At 42.7% G+C, this 18,597-nt stretch overlaps 1 protein-coding gene across 5 annotated transcripts in view; it reads right to left on the bottom strand.

The window, feature by feature from the left end:
• PPP2R2B (protein phosphatase 2 regulatory subunit Bbeta) overlaps positions 1 to 18,597 on the bottom strand; it is a 257,075-nt gene that overhangs the window by 76,046 nt on the left and 162,432 nt on the right. For all 5 annotated transcript variants that reach the window (XM_083728282.1, XM_083728283.1, XM_083728285.1 and 2 more), the window contains 2 exons: positions 4,721 to 4,818; positions 1,333 to 1,498 (listed from right to left, as the gene is read on the bottom strand). In XM_083728282.1, the coding sequence (XP_083584408.1) occupies positions 1,333 to 1,498; positions 4,721 to 4,818 (264 nt within the window). The remainder of the gene's footprint in view (positions 1 to 1,332; positions 1,499 to 4,720; positions 4,819 to 18,597) is intronic.

The following is an 18,597-nucleotide window of genomic DNA, read 5'->3' as shown; positions in this document are numbered from 1 at the left end:
ATTAAACCAGTCTATTTCTTGATATGTTAAGTGTTCTGTAGAAGGTATGTAATCCCTCAGAACAATGCCCTGCAATTGTTTGATTTGTAATCATCACAAGGACACCCTGTTTATAGGCCACAGTGCAATTAATGCACAAAATAATGGAATGCCTGCAAATGGCATATCTACATTTCTGCTTCTCCTATTTAAAAGAATTCTCAAATTGAGATGTTTTTCAAAACTGGGCTTCCATCTTGTTTTCGGATATTCATTTTTTTTAAAGCCTTCCTCTTACTATGGGCTTTTACAGAAGACAAAAGACCCAGATTTTTATTCTCAGCACTAGACTGGATCCAACACCAATAGATCATTTCCATGTAATAAACAGGAAGGTAGGAACAGAAAGGTAGGCTGCAGGAGGGTAGAATTTATGCTGCTTTAAAACAAGCTATGGGAGAAGTATGCTCCCGAACTGGGGCAAGAGAACAACCCTCAAACTAAATAAAAATAAAGTGGTAGGGGATGAAAAAACCTTTTTCTTCTTCTTTTTTGCCTAAGACAATTTAGCTTCAAGCCCTCTTTGCAAATGGAGAGATTTCCTCCATATAGAAGATGCTTGGGAGTCATCTTAAAAACTATCATTATAGCTCTGTTTTTTAGTACTTGGCCTTGGTTGTAAGTTGTAAGTTTAAAATTTGTGTCCTTTCCCTTAACTATCAAATATGGTATGAAGTGCTGTTCTTTCAGATGAAGGTTCGCCAGCGCACAAATCATCACTGACAATAACATCTGTTTTCAAGTTACATGCCCGGATAAAAAAATAAGAGCAAATCTGAAAGTGTATAGGATGTTTGGGCAGGGGCAGTGCTAATGTAAAATGCCTTCAGAAAGGCTAAAATCACATACTAAAGCAAAATTGTGAGAACTGTCCCTAGGATAATTCAAGTTGTTATTTAAGCCATGCCGTTCATTATCTCACAACAGTCATAATGTGAAGATACATGAAACACATTAGGACACGTGACAGAGGAGAGGCCAATTGAACTCAGCCAGATACCTGTGTCTAGTTGCATCGTTCTATGCAGAGGTACAACTACAATAAGAAGTTCCAAGTAAGATCTGATATTAATGGGCTGTTGACTAACATTATAAAAAGGGGCTTTATTACAGCCACTGCCACCATCTTACAAAGCCTGTGAGCTTCAGTCGCTCCACCCGTATATGAGAGAGAGAAAGTAATACCTACCCATCCTGCAGCGAGATTACAAGTTTTAATTATTACAAGCCACCAAAGCATAGCAGGATATTTGGCTGGAAAGCAAAGAATTATCTGTCATTACTGCAACATACCATTGGTGGAGAGAAGGAAGTAGGCTGCATTTTGCTGCGGGAGCCATCGTATTTTATTGATCTTCTCCTCTATCTCTAAGCTCTTCAGGTAATCGAACTCAGGTTCATGGCTCTGGAATGTGCTGTAAACATTATATTCTCCCCTGCGATGGGGCTGATTTTTGCTCTGTGGGAGTGGGAAAGAAACAATAAAGGGATTCTTAAAAGAGCCAGAGCTAGCAAATTTTCAATTGATTCTTTTGTTCTCAGAGGATTGTTAAAAGACAGGGAAATGTCTGATTATGGTGACACATTACAGTTTAGATATCAAAGCAGACACAAGAGATCTTTCCTGCACAATGCATCCTCCTCGTGTGTCAGTTTCTCTGCACGCTGATGATAGGAAGCAGGAAGAGACCTTTGTTCCATGAATGAATGAGGGCCTCCCTGATGTTTATCTCCAAAACATATTGGCAAGGTGTGAAAGTGGCTCAAATCAAGGGGCAAACCCTACTTGGCTTATGCCCAGGATCACAGCTCAATGCAGCGTTTGCCTACAGGCCTAACAGAATTAAAAATAATAACAACAAACCAGGATGGAATGGAAAGCATACAAAATGGTCCAAAGTTGCCTTTATCCTGAAAACTGCTGTTATGCTACTATGAGGCACTTCCAATTGACAGTATCCAGATGCCCAATCATAAGGCCAGTTCACACATGCGAGCCATCTGCTTATTTCTTCCATGCAATTCCCACACACAATGAATTGCACAGACACTCCTCTGGGTGAATTGGTCTGTACACTGTTATATGTGGGCAGAAACCATTTCCACAATTACAGCAAAACTTTGTCCCACTGATGCAAGCTTATAAAAAGACTTCTGTGAGCTGAATTGGACACAGTCTGGTTCACACTGAGATTTCCCCAACGTGACCCCTGTGCACATGAGAGGTCACATGGAGAAATCAGCAGCCCCCTTCACTGTGTGAACTAACCCATAATGGACATGTTTGAAATACTACAGCTTATATTTAAATAGGACTCTGTTTCAAAGCACTTTGCATTATAACAGTAAAAATCCACATATAAAACTGCCTTATGTCAGATCAGACCACTGGCCTACAGAGCTGCCTTGTCTGCCCACCCTTAGTCCCCAAGACTCAGCCAGAGGATATTTCTCAGCCTTGCTCCCTGAAGATATTTCAAAGAGGATCCATGCCTGTAACTAAAGTTGGCCAGTATTATTACTTACATGTTGCTTATGGGAAGGAAAGAGACTTCAAAGGGAACTCCTTCTCCTAAGGTCAACTAGTAAGTTCATAGCTGAGGTGACATAACCACATATGGTTATTATTTGGCACAAAAGTAACTGCAATGAGTCTTCAACACTTGATGAGATAAATTTAAATCAGCTAAAGATGCACATTATTTTAGAAGTTTTAAAATCCCCACCCAGATGGGAGTATATGCAACCTGCATAACTTCATCAGATTGTTTGATCCAAATTAGATGACACCCTCCAAGAGCCCAGATGCGTAGCGTGGGGTTTGTCATGGGGGCTGTGGTCCCAGGGGCAATTTTGAGAGGGGGCGCAAACAGGCACCCCCACAGCAGGTTCCCTCATCGGAGCCTGGCTCCACACCAGAAGGACCTGCGCCTTGGCTGCGGCGCTTGTGCCTGGTGCAGCTCTGCCCCCGCCCCGGGTCAGGCCTGACTTGGGGGGGGGGAGGAGAGGAGGTGAGTGGGCTGCAGAGCTGATGCCCATCCTCCTCAGCTGTGGCACACCTCGTGCCCGGTAGCAGCAGCTCTGCCACTGGGTCATATCTGATCCGGTGGCAGAGAGCATCCCACCTCGGTCCTGGCGAGGCGCGCCTGGCGGATGAGAGCAGGGGGAGAGTGGGCAGCATGCCCCTCTCCTACCCTGAACTGTGGCATGTGGGAAGGTGCCCTCTATACCCCGCCCCCTTTGGGCAGCACAGGAATACGCATTGCCACTGTAATAGCCCAATTGAGGGTACTCAGCAAAAAAAAAAGTACTGAAACAGCTGCATGCATTCATTTGATGTAAATGAGTTGACGCCAATACCTTAAGCACTGGGGCAGTACTGCAAGCCTTAAGCATAAATATTCTGGAGACAGGAACATTCAGATTTTAAATTGCACTAATTGAAAATCAGTTTTTGTCAAATGCATTTTAACCAAGCCATGACTGGGGGAAAGCAATTGACCATTTTCCACCCTTGCAACACCCTTGCATCAAGCTGATGGGGCCAGAAAATGGCATCTCATTCATAAGAGCTGATTCTGCCAGAAATAACGTGTTGCATTAAAATGATGGTGCCTGATGCTAGTATTTCTACTAGAGGCTCTTATAAATATCTGCTCATAGCATTCTCTGAAATGTTACAAGTGAGACATTACTCCCAGGTAGATGAAAGTGATCCTACATAGTTTGAGATATTCACAAGATGCCAATAATCCTGCTATGTGAGTTAATGAATGATCCCCTTAACTGAAGAAAACCCTTTTTGCAAGTGTATGGATTGTCTGTGTAGGGTGTAGATGAGAAGAAACTGAAAACCTTCAGCACACACATCTACATGTGGAAGTGTCTTCTGCTTGCACCAGTGGGATCAATTCAAGCTGTTATCAAATTCCTGCCTTTTTGATCCAATAATACCTTTCCATTCAGGTAAGACATATCTCTGCTGACTAGGACAGATTAGAATAAAAAGATATACTTGGGAATCATATTCTGGGAATGGCCCATGTTGTGTATTCTATAGCAATAAAAACTGTCCTTTCTAAATAATTATACAGAATACACACACACACATCCAACAAGCAATTATACAAATGGAAAGAAATCATAACTGACAATACCGTGCTTCCACTATGGAGTTTAATTATATGTGAAACCTTATAATATATTCTTCACTGGCATATGGCAACAGCATCACTACTGTTGCTTAAGGCTCTGCATCAGTGTTTACCAGAATAAGACTATGAATACCTTTGCAAAGTAAAGCAGTTGAGAGAGCAAAAGAAAAAGAAGTAAGAGAAGTCGTACTAATGATTAAACAAATCAGACTTTAAAAGCATTATTTGGCTGGGCAAACAAGGCAGTTGGGTGTCTTTGAATTTATGATGCTTCAGCAGTATTCAGTTTATATTAGATTTGCAGCCAGCACTGACTGTTAAAGGAAGCAAAAGGATGCAGAAAATGTGGTATTTGCAGGGTGCTTCATGAGACAGAAGCTGGCCTATTGATGTTAATGGACTTTTTTGCAATTTTTAGTTTGCTAGAAGAGAAGCAGGGTGAAGACTGACACGCAAAGATTAGGAAGCAGCAGGAAGCTTCTTTTAAAAGGATAAAAATGGGCATTTTTGCATTCACCAGCACTTACCTCCTGCTCACGCTGAAATATTACAACGCGACCCCCCTTGTCCCCTGTCGCTAGTAATTCTCCTGTGTGGTTGAATTCTACTGTAGAGATAATGTCAGCTGAAAAGAAAAAGACAAAGGCAATTTAAGTTAACTGCAAACTGGCTTTGCACAGGCATCTAAAGGCTTCATTGCCTATATGGTTACAGGAACAACCACCGTCAGGGCTTTGCCTTCCCTGCAGAATTTCTATGGAGCAGTTGGATGTTCTATTATACTTGAATATCATAAAGCGAATTCATAGACATTGTAAGCAAAGAACTGTCAAGATTTAAAATCTATATGAGCACTTCAAATAGTCAGCCATTACACTCTTGCTTTTGTCACCAACATAAATGGCTGGAATGTTTACACCGGCTGGGGGGTGGTGTGTGGGAAAAGCACGAGTCTTTACAAATAGCATCTCATGAGGGCTGGCCAGTGGTGCAATCTCCAGGCCCCATGTGATTTATGGGATGAAGCAGTCTTGCTGCAGGAGAGGGGAAAATAACCTTGCTGGATAGTCTGTTAAACATTATTCTTTATTAATTTTCAAGTGATGTACAGAAATCTAGGGAGGTGTGCACTCTTAATGCTTGAAAGGGAGAATGTACAATGTCATCTTCCAAAGAGAAGGAAAGGATCACTGGATGTTGCAGCAAACTAAGAAGGTAAACACTTTTTTGCTTGTTTTAAAGGCTACAATAATGTTCCTGCTATCAGTTGGAATCCTTGGTTTCTAAAGAAGTTTTTAAAAATTCATTACATTAAACATTGACAACATGTACTGGAAATACCCGGGAAGTCACAGGCACTATCAGAAATGGCACCTGAGGTTACTACAACTGCATTCCATGCTGTAGTCACAGTGATAACCAACATGCCAGTTGAAGGCCAAACTGCATTTTTCTAGTTATTGCTGCTTGACAGAATGCAGTGTCCCTGTGAAAAAAGTGCTTTCCAAGGAAAAAATATCAGCATCTCTCATAATAACAGAGTCAAAGTTGCATGTTTATTCTGCTTTAAAAATGTCTAGAAAAATGTTGTCTCCTCCAGCAAGTATCTGCCAAACGCCAAACTTTGGAACCACAGTGTGAAATGGGATGATGTGCCAGTTATCACTGCCTCTCACTTAGATCCTCAGGAAGCAGCAATAGGTAAATACCACCTTAGATACTATTCATTAGCGCTCTCTGTATTCCATCATCACCTAGATTCACTCCAATATACGGTAATCTTCTCTTAACAATCACACTGTCTAGTATAATGGATTCAAAACCACAGAGAATCTACACTGACACGAAATCTTTTGATTAAACTTCTATTAATTACAGAGTAAAAACACACACCATTTTTTCATTCTGAATGTTCATGTCAATAGTGAACAAAGAATATTTTTGTTCATTCATTCATTCACACACACACACACACACACATGTACAAACAGTGCTTTTTTTCCTAAGAAAAATGTTTAGGGGTACCCTCATTTTGACTCAAAAAAAATCACCATTTATAGTTCAAATCAGGAAAAATAAATACAGTAAATGGACAAAACTACAAAGATTCACAAAATGTTTAGGGCTATGCGTCCCCCTGCGTCCCCCCAGAAAAAAGCACTACATATATGTATATATATCTCCCAATGGGAAGGGCATGCAGTGTTAGCAGAGTGAGGAAAGAATGATGCTCATATGTTCCTTTCAGCCTCTTCCCCGTTCCCCTCTCTCAAATAATTCTGCCCACAGGGCCACAGCCTGGAAGGAGTAGAGGTGCCCAGGTTGTTGGCTCCCCTGCTCAGCCTCAGCCTTAGGAAAGGGGCCAGAGCTAAGGGGACACCAGTAGTGGGAAGAAATGAGGTTGAAGCATCAAGGGAGGAAGACAAATGACAAAGTGCATGGGTACAAGAGCCTCTCACCCAAGGCTCCCCCGAAACCTGGAGCCAGTCATGAAATTCATCCCCTTCAAATACAAATGTACAGTACACCACCAAACTGAAATGTGTTTCCTCAGCAAATGAGCCCATGCCTCATGGCTGGGTCGGCCCTGCATAAGATCTACATTAAGGATCTGCTGCCTAAGTGGATCCTGCTGAGTTTAATGGGATTTACTCCCTACTAAGTGTGTGTGTTAGGTGTGCTGCCTAAACTACACATGCCATACATGTGTAGTTATATTTTCTGCAGCCCACAGGGATATGTTTCAACATTTACAGCTCCAAGGCGACCACCTCCCAAACCCACCTCTATAACACAATGTCTGGAAGCATTATGTTATTTAATAATATTCAAACACTCTGAAGTGAAATATAATGGAATATACATTTAACTAAAATACAGTAGAGAGGTGCTTGGGCAGAGAGTGATTTGACTTACAAATGCTGTCCCTTTCAAAAGGTGGAAGAAAGGAGTGTTTACACTGCATCAAGGTAAGCGGGTAACCTGCTGATGTGTGGATTTATCAGGGCTATTCTTAGGAAAATATGTCAGGGGTTAATTCCATTGCAATTACTCCCTGTCTTCAGCAACTGCATCTGAGTGCAGTTTTCATGAATGCAAAGCACAACTAGAGAGGGAGAAAAATGGCTTCCAACATAGCAGTATTGCTAGCTAAGGGCTTCTTTTATAAAATGAAGGCTTTTACACATTTTTAGCTTCTGGCATTCATTTTCATTGTGTGTTAGGGAGCAGGTTTTATGGTGTCATGGGCTTCTTTCAGCACCCAATTTACATTTGCTACCTTCCAAGTTATATCTAATAAAAATAAAGACACAGCTATCAGGACCTTGTTTCAGGGTGCACTGCCAATCTAGGCATCTTTTCTTTTCTTCCTCAGAATGTCTAGTGTAACACAGATGTGTGATGTAGAACCATCATATTGGGTGCTAGAGGCACAGCAGAATGATGTCATTTTACATAGTGAAATGGAACATTACAAGAAAGCCACGTGGAGTGGATGCCTCATAAAGTCTCATCTTGTCCTCAGAAATCTGGGGAAGCAGAGAGGTGGTATGTTTTGTCTCCACAAGGTATGATAGTAACAGACAACTGGCCTCCCACATGGTTACATCCTACTATATAGTAAACTCCACCTGGTAAATTGTAATCTGTGTTCGTTGCCATTGTGAGTTCCATTTAGCCCAAATGCATGTTGATTTGCGCTTTTAAGAGCCTGTGACCCCACTCTCCATGGATCCAGCCACTCTCTAGCAAGAAGCCTACTCCTCACATATACTCCTCCCCCCATGCCTGCTGGGCCATGAACATCCAGATGGCATTAGGCAGGTGAATAATGAGTTCCATGCTGCCTCTATTAATATTTGCACAATTTTCTCCATATTGCCCTGTCTCTTCAGCACTAAGCATATTTACCAAGACATGAATGCTTTCTGAAGTTTGTCTTAACTAATTTATAGCACTTGCTTGCTGTGAATAGATTTAGGAAGACAATTTCATTGTAGACAGGGCTGTGACAACAGCTGAGAAACCCACAAGGGCTGCAGTGGGATTTATAGTATTCTCTTATTATTATTTGGCGATTACTCGTAGCCGAGTAAGATTGTCTTCCATGAACATGGTCTTAACAGTAAGTCCGTAAGTGACTGTGGAGGCCATCATGTCCTTCCACAGTGGGGACATAGGTTTCTGGGCAGGAGTTGATCATGGGAGGGTTTGCCAAACGTTTAGTGTTCCATTGTCTTCAAGGTCCACAACATCTTCAGTAAAGGCTGTTCTCCAATTGGTGTGCTCGCAGGCAAGTGTTTCTCAATTATCAGTGTTTATACTACATTTTTTTAGATTTGCCTTGAGAGAATCTTTAAACCGCTTTTGTTGACCATCAGCATTACACTTTCCATTTTTAAGTTTGGAATATTTTTAAGTTCAGATTATTGTTTGGAGGACTATAATCAGCCATCCAAACAACATGACCAGTTGTATGTTGATGTTGAAGAATCATTGCTTTGACACTGGCGATCTTTGCTTCTTCCAGTACACTGGCATTAGTTCACCTGCCTTCTCAAGTGATATATAATTTTTTTTTGGAGACATCATTGATGGAATCTTTTGAGGAGCTGGAGATGGTACCTCTAAGTGGTCAGTGCTTCACAAGCATACAGTAAGGTTGGTAGTACAATAGCTTTGTAAATATGTATTTTGGTTTTCCTGCGAATGTCCTGGTCCTCAAACACGCTATGCTTCAATCACAGAGTTGGATTAGTGGCACTGCAGAGGGGTTGTTTTGCGCTTGTTGGTGCAGCACTTTGTGTTTTTTGGATGTTGAGTGATAGGCCAAGCTTTTTGTAAGCTTCTGGGAAGATTTTTAGGATGGTTTGCAGGTCATCTTCTGAGTGTGCATACACTATGTTGTCATCAGCATACTGAAGCTCTAAGACAGAAGTTATGCTAACCTTACTCTTTGCTTTCAGCCTACTCAACTGTATTCTTCATATCCCTAATGGAGATGTAAAAGACATGACTGCACTGGCTGTTAGTAGCTTGCTTACTTTGGAGGATTTAGCACTGACCTGCAAAGAGCTAGTTATTCTGGAGAGCTAGCAATAACCACACCAATCTTGCAACTGCACAATTTATTTACAGAAGTAAAATGTTTTAAGGTGAAGTGTGAGAGCACACACAGGTTAATGACTTGGGGTTTGCAATACCAATACAGAATGGAAGGAATTAATAATACTGCATGTTGCACAGTATTAATTACACCCCCTCCCCACTGCCTGGACCTTTTGCTTAGTTGCTGCAGCAGAATGGGAGTGGGAGAACTAGAGGCAAAGAGATGCCTTATGTAAGAGTAGGAGGCTAAACTTTATAGGCTCAGCTTTGTTATGAAGAAAGAAAAGGAACCAGGAAGGTGGGAGAAGGTTTCATACAAAACACGCAGTTTCCCAGTCCCACAAGAGCAAAAGAGGAGTGAAATTGGGAAAATGAAGAAAACAGAAACAAGCAAAGGAGTTTAAACAGAAGCAACACCATCTAATGTACTTCTTAACTTTTCACTGAAACAATACATGCAGAACTGCAGGTAGGTTTCTGTGCTTTAACAAGGACTTATCATTTTAGGCAATTCTTCCACCTGCCAAGTGTGGATGCCTCCATTCAGGGTGGCCAGTAACCTGAACCCCATGGCAAGGCAACTCACCCTTCTCTACAACCATTGTGGCTCCAAGGATTCTTGTGAACTCAACAAATAATAATAATAATAATAATAATAATAATAATAATAATAATAATAATTTATTTGTACCCCGCCCATCTGGCTGGGTTTCCCCAGCCACTCTGGGCGGCTTCCAACAAAGATGAAAAATACACAAAAATGTCACATATTAAAAACTTCCCTGAACAGGGCTGCCTTCAGATGTCTTCTGAATGTCAGGTAGTTGTTTATCGCTTTGACATCTGATGGGAGGGCGTTCCACAGGGCGGGCGCCACTACCGAGAAGGCCCTCCCTGTAACTTGGCCTGTCGCAGTGAGGAAACCGCCAGAAGGTCCTCGAAGCTGGACCTCAGTGTCCGGGCAGAACGATGGGGGAGGAGACGCTCCTTCAGATATACTGGACCGAGGCCGTTTAGGGCTTTAAAGGTCAGCACCAACACTTTGAATTGTGCTCGGAAATGTACTGGGAGCCAATGTAGGTCTTTCAAGACCGGTGTTATATGGTCTCGGCAGCCGCTCCCAGTCACCAGTCTAGCTGCCGCATTCTGGATTAGTTGTAGTTTTCGGGTCACCTTCAAAGGTAGCCCCACGTAGAGCGCATTGCAGTAGTCCAAGCGGGAGATAACCAGAACATGCACTACTCTAGCGAGACAGTCTGCAGGCAGATAGGGTCTCAGCCTACGTACCAGATGGAGCTGGTAAACAGCTGCCCTGGATACAGATTTGACCTGTGCCTCCATGGACAGCTGTGAGTCTAAAATGACTCCCAGGCTGTGCACCTGGTCCTTCAGGGGCACAGTTACCCCATTCAGGACCAGGGAATCCTCCACACCTGCCCACCTCCTGTCCCCCCAAAACAGTACTTCTGTCTTGTCAGGATTCAACCTCAATCTGTTAGCTGCCATCCATCCTCCAACCGCCTCCAGACACTCACACAGGACCTTCACCGCCTTCACTGGTTCTGATTTAAAAGAGAGGTAGAGCTGGGTATCATCCGCATACTGATGAACACCCAGCCCAAACCTCCTGATGATCTCTCCCAGTGGCTGCATGTAAATGTTGAAATGCATGGGGGAGAGGACAGAACCCTGAGGCACCCCACAAGTGAGAGCCCAGGGGTCTGAACACTCAAAGAAGTATTCTTCTTTGCCTGTACCTCTCCACAAAGGATTCCTGACTAGGAAAACAACAAACATGGTGCAGAGGCAAGGGGGCAAGGCAATGAATTGGCATGGAAGGAAACTACTTAAAGAGAGAAAGATGCCCGCTGCCTCAGCCATCAATGGGACTATGGTATCTAAACAGGGCAGTGCAGAGTAGTCTTCAAGACTGACCCCCAAAACCCGACTAAATTGGGAGTGCAATGTGCACCCAATTATAGGAAAAAAATATTTGAAAGGCCTCACTCTGAATCTCAAACAGCTTTTCCTAAAAGGTCCAGGCTGGACATGAGCATCACTGCACAACAAAAGACACAGGTGGCGAGTTTCCTGGCTTAGCTTCAGTCATACAAGTTAAAAGCCCTGCCAGAGTGCTAAACACAAGTCAGATATTTGTCCCTATATCTCAAATCCTATTTTAATAAAGTCATCTGGTCTTTGCTGAAAAACATAAAAACTTAGATCTGCCTGGAAATACAAAAAAGGCACTTTGGTCTAATTACAGTAGGATATGCATTCATTTATAAGGTATAATTAATTAGCAATACTTGAGGTGCTGCTTGCATTAGATCAGTAGTTACTTGGATCAGTTCTGGCTTGTGCCCAAGGTGCTTCCCCCGATTTAACCCAATAATGCTCTCAGTGCTTGGACACTAAAGGATTTCTGGGGCAGAGACAGAGTGCCAAACCTCTCTGCAACAGAGAGGCCAATAAAATAGGGGGGGGGGGGACCCAACCAATTCTTCTTTGGCCTGTTACACCGGGAAAGATTGGATGGGAGACACCAAGGGTGACATTCAACACACATTTTGTGCTAGCGCAAGCATTAGCACTGACCCAAGGTGATTTCCGCCCCTCTTCCCTCTGAGCATGCTTCAAGCCATCCCCAAATCTGCTCGGAATGTTTTGGGGAACCTCCAGGACATAGGGGAGGAAGGGGAAGAAAGTTCAATCATGCAAGGAAAAATGGTTGCATTGGTGGAATGTTCACCTTAGCACTACGTTGATTGCAACCCCCAAGTGACTGATCCCCCCCTTTTCAGGAGATGAGCATCTAAGTACACAATCCCAAGAGCGGCAGAGGTGGCCTTTCTTCCCTTGGCTAGTTGGGAAAATATCCTCTATTCTTCTAAGTGGCATCTGTCAGTGTTTAGAATTGCAAAGACACTCCTGAGCTGCTGCTTGTTCATTTTTAGGGCTAACTTGTGTCACTGGAATGCACTGCAATCTGATCCTGATTGTCACCTGCTACTTCAAACCAGCCTTCATTTAAAGGCCAGTGCAGTGTGCAATATTAATTCGAATTCATAATGCTATTTGCACGATCGGTATATATAATTCATGACTCTTCTTCATGAGAAGACTCCAGCAGCAGATTTGTGGCAACAGAGAAAAAAAACTAAGATTCCCCCCCCTCCTGCCCCCCTCCGCCCCATCCCTTTTACTTGCTTTCCTACACATGCAGTGCCTGGAGAGTGTGGAATTCAACGAAAACAGTTTCCATGGTGATCCTTCTTTTCTCCATGAGGCAGATGATGCCAGCCCGTACTTCGCTCCCTTCTGAAGTACATTAATGCTCTTTATTGCTTTCATGCTAAATATATTGAAGATTGGATTTGATTTCCTCAGGAGCAATACCATTTTTATCGGGGGAGGGGGCGGGGAATGAAAAGTAAGAAGCAGACACAGAACTCAGCATGAAAAATGTCATCTTTTCATTTCAGGCAAAAAAATATATATACACCAAACGGATGGCCCACCCACAGACTAGCTTGAGGTGGCAATGTAGGTGGGGCTACATCTGGATTGCCATGGAGAGGAGAGATAAAATTCCTCATCTTTTTCGTATCGCCTGCAAACAGGTCTGAACTGAAATGGGAAATGGGTGGATACTGCAAATGTTTTTGCCCCCTGGTGTAAAGCTTTCATCATGGGGGGGGGGCAGGGTCTTGAAATAGTGTAAAAGAGGAGGGGTGGCACTTCACTTTCATATAGGGCTTGCCATATTCCAGTTCACCAAATCTGCATATTATGGGTTGGGAAAGTGTTTGAGTGCGCGCGCACACACACACACACACACACACACACACACTCCTGCTGATTTTCCACTTCATATCATTCCTTTCAAAGTTGTTTCATGGGAAGGAAACAGGTGGTTGGGTTTCTGCAGATACTTCTGCAGATACTTTAGAAGAAGAGAAGAAGAGTTTGGATTTGATCTCCTGCTTTATCACTACCCTAAGGAGTCTCAAAGCGGCTAACAATCTCCTTTCCCTTCCTCCCTCCCTCACAACAAACACTCTGTGAGGTGAGTGGGACTGAGAGACTTCAGAGAAGTGTGACTGGCCCAAGGTCACCCAGCAGCTGCATGTGGAGGAGAGGAGACGTGAACCCGGTTCACCAAATTACGAGACTACCGCTCTTAACCACTACACCACACTGGCTCCCTAGCGTGCATTTTGAAATGTACATTATGAGAACTGTCTTTCGTAAAAAAAAAAAAAATCCTAGCCGCAAGCCTATGAACTGTTTCTGACAGCAACACTACTGAACACAGTAGACTTTACTTCTCTGAAAACACCTATAGGGTTGTACTTTTAATCTTAAAAAAAGAAAAGAATAAGCTTCAACTCACTTGCAAAGGCTGCAGAATCATAACATCTCCTTCCTTTTCTTATGTCTGTAAATTAGTTACTTATTTTCCTCTCTGTATACAGTTTGGTGTTTTGTTGTCAGTCTCAACACTTACATGTTGGAATTTTATCTCTGATACTGTTGTAACATAATCATCATTAAGTTACACAAACCTTCCCGAAGACCAGGAATGGGAAACCTGTGGCCCTCTTAATGATGAGGGTGACTGGGAGCAGTCACTGGGACCATTTAACACCAGTCCTAAAGGATTGACATTGGCTCCCAGTACGTTTCCAAGTACAATTGAAAGTGTTGGTGCTGACCTTTAAAGCCCTAAACAGCCTCAGCCCAGTATACCTGAAGGAGCATCTTCACCTCCATTGATCAGCCTGGACACTAAGGTCCAGCTCCAAGGGCCTTCTGGTTGTTCCCTCACTGCGATAAGTTACAGGGAACCAGGCAGAGGGCCCTTTTTAACAGTGACACCCTCCCTGTGGAACACCCTCCCATCAGATGTCAAGGAGATAAAGAACTATACAACTTTTAGAGGACATCTGAAGGCAGCCCTGTATCAGGAAGTTTTTAATGCTTGACGTTCTGCTGTGCTTTCATTATGCTGGAAGCCACCCACAGTGGCTGGGGCAATATAGTCAGATGGGCAGAGATAAGAAATTGTTGTTGCTGCTGTTGGACCCCCATCAGTCTTAGTCAACATGGCAAATGTTCAGGGATGGTGGTAGTCCAGAAACATCTTGAGGGCCACAGGCTCCCTGCCCCTGCATTATTGGACAGTTGAAGCTTGGGGGCAGGGTGGGGGTGGCTGTGGAGTTCTCCTAGTGGAGGCAGCTCTATACTCGGGGGGTGGCGGGGCAAGACAATGGCAAGGTCAGGAGAGCCTGCATTTATGTGTGCACCTGTGGGGCAACTGCTGTGGGGCTGCCTCAGACTTGCCACTTCCACCCTGCTTGCCCCATCCCTATGCCAAAAAGTACAGCGCTGCCACCTCTGGATTGTGAGTCAGGAATCCCACTCACCAATAGACTTTCTGGGGAAAGTCCTAATTGACTAGGTATAACCAACATGCATTCTCTTTAACAATCCTTAGGCTACAGAGACTGTGGAGTCTCCTTCCAGGGAAGAAGCTATTGGGCAAATTTCAAAGATAGGTTTCTGATGTCACAGAGAAACAAGGGGAGTGGAGGCATTCACAATTCTTCTGGTGCTTATAGAATAGGAACTTTCCCTGGGAAAGAAAGAGGTGCCTTTGCACATGAAGTTTACTCATATCACTATGGAGAAAGGATGGGGGAGTTCTACTTTGGACACAGAGCGTGAATCACTTGCCAGCTCTATTTCATGATGACGGAGACTGCTCTTCTGGATGAACTGGATTCTACAGAAAACTTCTGTTGCAAAGTAACTCCCAGACAGGTTTCAAAGTTCTCATCTTATCTTTGAACTCCGTAACAGCTGCGGACTTTGGTAATATGGCACCTGGAGTCAGGACAAAATTTGTCCCCCCCCTCCCCATATTTCTTATTTTCACAGTTAATTCCTTTTGGTACAGTTGCTTTTTTATGAATCTTCTCAGTAGGTACCCATATAAATATAGGATTATTATTATTATTATTATTATTAATAATAATAATAATTATGCATTCCCTCATCTTGGCATCCTGTGGGGGGGGGGCAGCTGCACCATCCTAAATCCAGCACTGGCCATAAATAAGGATTCCAGCCCTGCAGATGATAAATTGAGAAGTACCATTTAAAAAAGCCCCCAGGAAACCTCAGGGCTGCCAAATGATGAAGGATTTAGATCATTCAAATCCCAAGCTATGAGTTGTCAAATCCAGTTTAATGCTGATAAGTGTGGGATAATAACTCATTGCACATCCCCTCTCTAAGCCCACCAAACAGAAAAAGGACAACAGATTTATTGAAGGAATAGGGATGCTAGCACTGACCAGGCTGAGTGATTGTACAATAATCCCCAATGTCCCAGGCCTGCTGTGTGACCGTAATAAAGGCAGCCAATGGGATATTGCAGTGTTCCAGCAACCACAGAAGGGAATTTAAATCTAAGAGAGAGCTTTTGTGGTGTTTTGATGGATAAAATAAACACAAGGAGATAAAAGGAAAATTATAGGTATTGAGAGAATGGAAAGGAACAACATTTGGGGCTGCTGGACCCTTGGCTTGATCCCCACAATTGTCAGACACTCAGCATATACCTTTGGTCCCTGACAGTCATCTTAGAGACTGCAAGGGTGGGTGTGAGTGTGCCCCTCCCCCCAAAAGACACCTCTGAAGAACTGTACCCAAAGACATTCAGTAGAAGCTTCTCTGTTGAGTTCATTAAAATGACAGTGAATATGTATCAAAAGGATACATATTCATTCTCTCATGCAAATCCTTTCTGAAAACCCATTTCTTTTAAAATAAAATCTGATATGTGCTCTAGGCCAGCAATACAGAACAAAGGCCAGCAATTGAAAAATTATGTTTATGCTTCTGCAGAGAGACTGTGGAAATAACAGTTCAGAGTCTGCCAGTCTAGAGACTGGATAAAAGGCCTCAGACGAACAGTTTCAAGTCTAGGCACAGCTCTGAACTACAGAGTAAGTTTTCAGGCTTTAGTTTGTAGCACTTTGCATCATGAGAAAGAGGATATGCTGCTCATCCCATCTCCTTTTGCAAGCATTTTCCCAAATGTGATTCTAGGCATCAGCAGTGGCCATTTAAAACAAGAATTACCTTAACAATTATCCTAGTGAAACCAGCTATGCTGTGATATGGATGGTCGCAAGTAAAACATAACAAAATGCAATGTTATGTCTACCTAGATCTGTTGAGTTGATGGTTGGGACACAGGAAACCAAATCATCTACAGGTAGGGTATCTGTGCAATGCCAGGGAGCTTTAGGAATCACTGGTAAGAGGTTAAAGGCATTATACAGAAAAGGCAACCCAAAAAAGTCATTTACCAGCCATGGACAATAAGCAAAGAAGTATCTGCCCAAGATGAAGAGCACAGGAAGACAGACAAAGTTGCACGACACCAGGGCCAACAAAGTCAATACTAGCTGTTGTCCAGTATCCAGGTAAAGCGATAGGTTTTGACTCAGAAATATTTATAACCAGGCTAGAAGAGGGAGAATTAATGGTCTGTCCAAAGTGGGACAATAGAACCATGCTGCAGCACGGACATCATTATCCTTGATTGACACACCAAAAAAAAGCATCAGTCCATATGACTACAAGTCTCACCATTAAGGTTCCAGCACACCTTATATAGCGATAACTATATTTTCACAGTGCATAATATAGGCATCTTTTTGAGCAGGCATCCCCAAACCTGACCCTCCAGCTGTTTTGGGACTACACTTCCCATCATCCCTGACCACTGGTCCGGTAAGCTAGGGATGATGGGAGCTGTAGTCCCAAAACAGCTGGAGGGCCGAGTTTGGGGTTGCTAGCTTTTGGGGATCTTGAAGATTATTCTCTGTAGTGTGAAATCACTTTCAGTTTGATCAATGAAAGCTACTATGAATCACCAAATTTGGAAATACATATTATTTCAAATTACAGTAACATACTTCAGAGTCAAAATACCCTCAAAGCAACGAGTTCAATCCCTTTCAATGTTACATAAGATCCAGATTAAAAGACATACTGGGCAATGCTAGACATATTTGGAGAAGAACCATTGAAATGGTTGAACTTAAGTAACTTAAGACCATAGAGCTCAATGGATCTACTTAAGTATGACTGACATTGGAAATCACCCAGTGTTCTCCCCCCCCCCCCCATGGGCAATACCATGTTCTCTTGACTGTGATTCTTACCACTAGAAGGAACGGTATGGAAGTATCCTCCTGGGAAGCTAGTTTACATACTAATTTAGGGACAAACTGGAAGATAAGCTCATCTTCACATTTCCTTTTTCCACAAAATTTGGCTTAGGAAGAAGGGAAAATGTGTTTCTGTGCAGTCCGCATGGCAACAGGCCCTTTGCAACATCTAAGTCCTTGCTAGTCAGAACAACAAATTGCTTAATGTTTGTAGCCCCAAGCAAAATTTCTGCTTAGCTATTAATATGCCCTCATCGCAGAGCTGAATTTCTGCCCACAATTCCAAATTACGTAGAAGTGGAATGGCAGAGTTTCAAGAACCCTGTGTTTAATAATTAGGTTAAAAAGTATTAGGGAAGGAGGGAATGATTCCCGATGTTTCAATGGAAGGGTCATGCCCAGATTATCAGAAGCAATCAATCTTCTTTCAAACTGTGTGGTCCACAGTAGGGGAGGGGGCTACAGAGGTTAAATCAGGATCTAATGGCATGCAAAATCACACATGATTGATCTGTATTGATTTTCCCCTGCTGAGGGGAATGATAGGCTAGCAAACAGAAATCAATTCCACTGCATTAAACTCAGTACGCATCTGGGCTCATCAGCAAAAATGGCTTGAACATTATTGCCCAATCACAGAGATGTGCATCGTATGTATATGTTCATATCTTACTGCTTGCTATGGATAACCAAATTTCTTTATTTGAGCCGGTGGCGTTTTAAAGAATTATAATTCAAAATGGCACACGTTTGCAAACTATGGAGAAAGACTGGATCCTTGCTTGACAAACCATCATTACATATAGTTAACCAAAACTTTTGAATGTGCCTAAGAAAATTCCAGTCTAGACAGAAAAATTCACTTTGTTTCAACTATGGGAAAGACAAAATGTCTGTTAGCTATAGGATTCATCACCCACTATGGTTTAGGCCAATTATACAAAAGGCAGAGTAGAAAAATGAGAATTACAGTACAAGTTATTGTGTAAGATTATTACTATTAAGTGCTTTCTACAAAACTCGGCTCAGAATGGGTTTTTTTAGAA

The sequence above is a fragment of the Podarcis gaigeae genome, assembly GCF_964106915.1.
Source record: "Podarcis gaigeae genome assembly, chromosome: 2".
Classification (NCBI taxonomy): domain Eukaryota; kingdom Metazoa; phylum Chordata; class Lepidosauria; order Squamata; family Lacertidae; genus Podarcis; species Podarcis gaigeae.
This window is presented reverse-complemented; position numbering and strand designations above follow the sequence as displayed.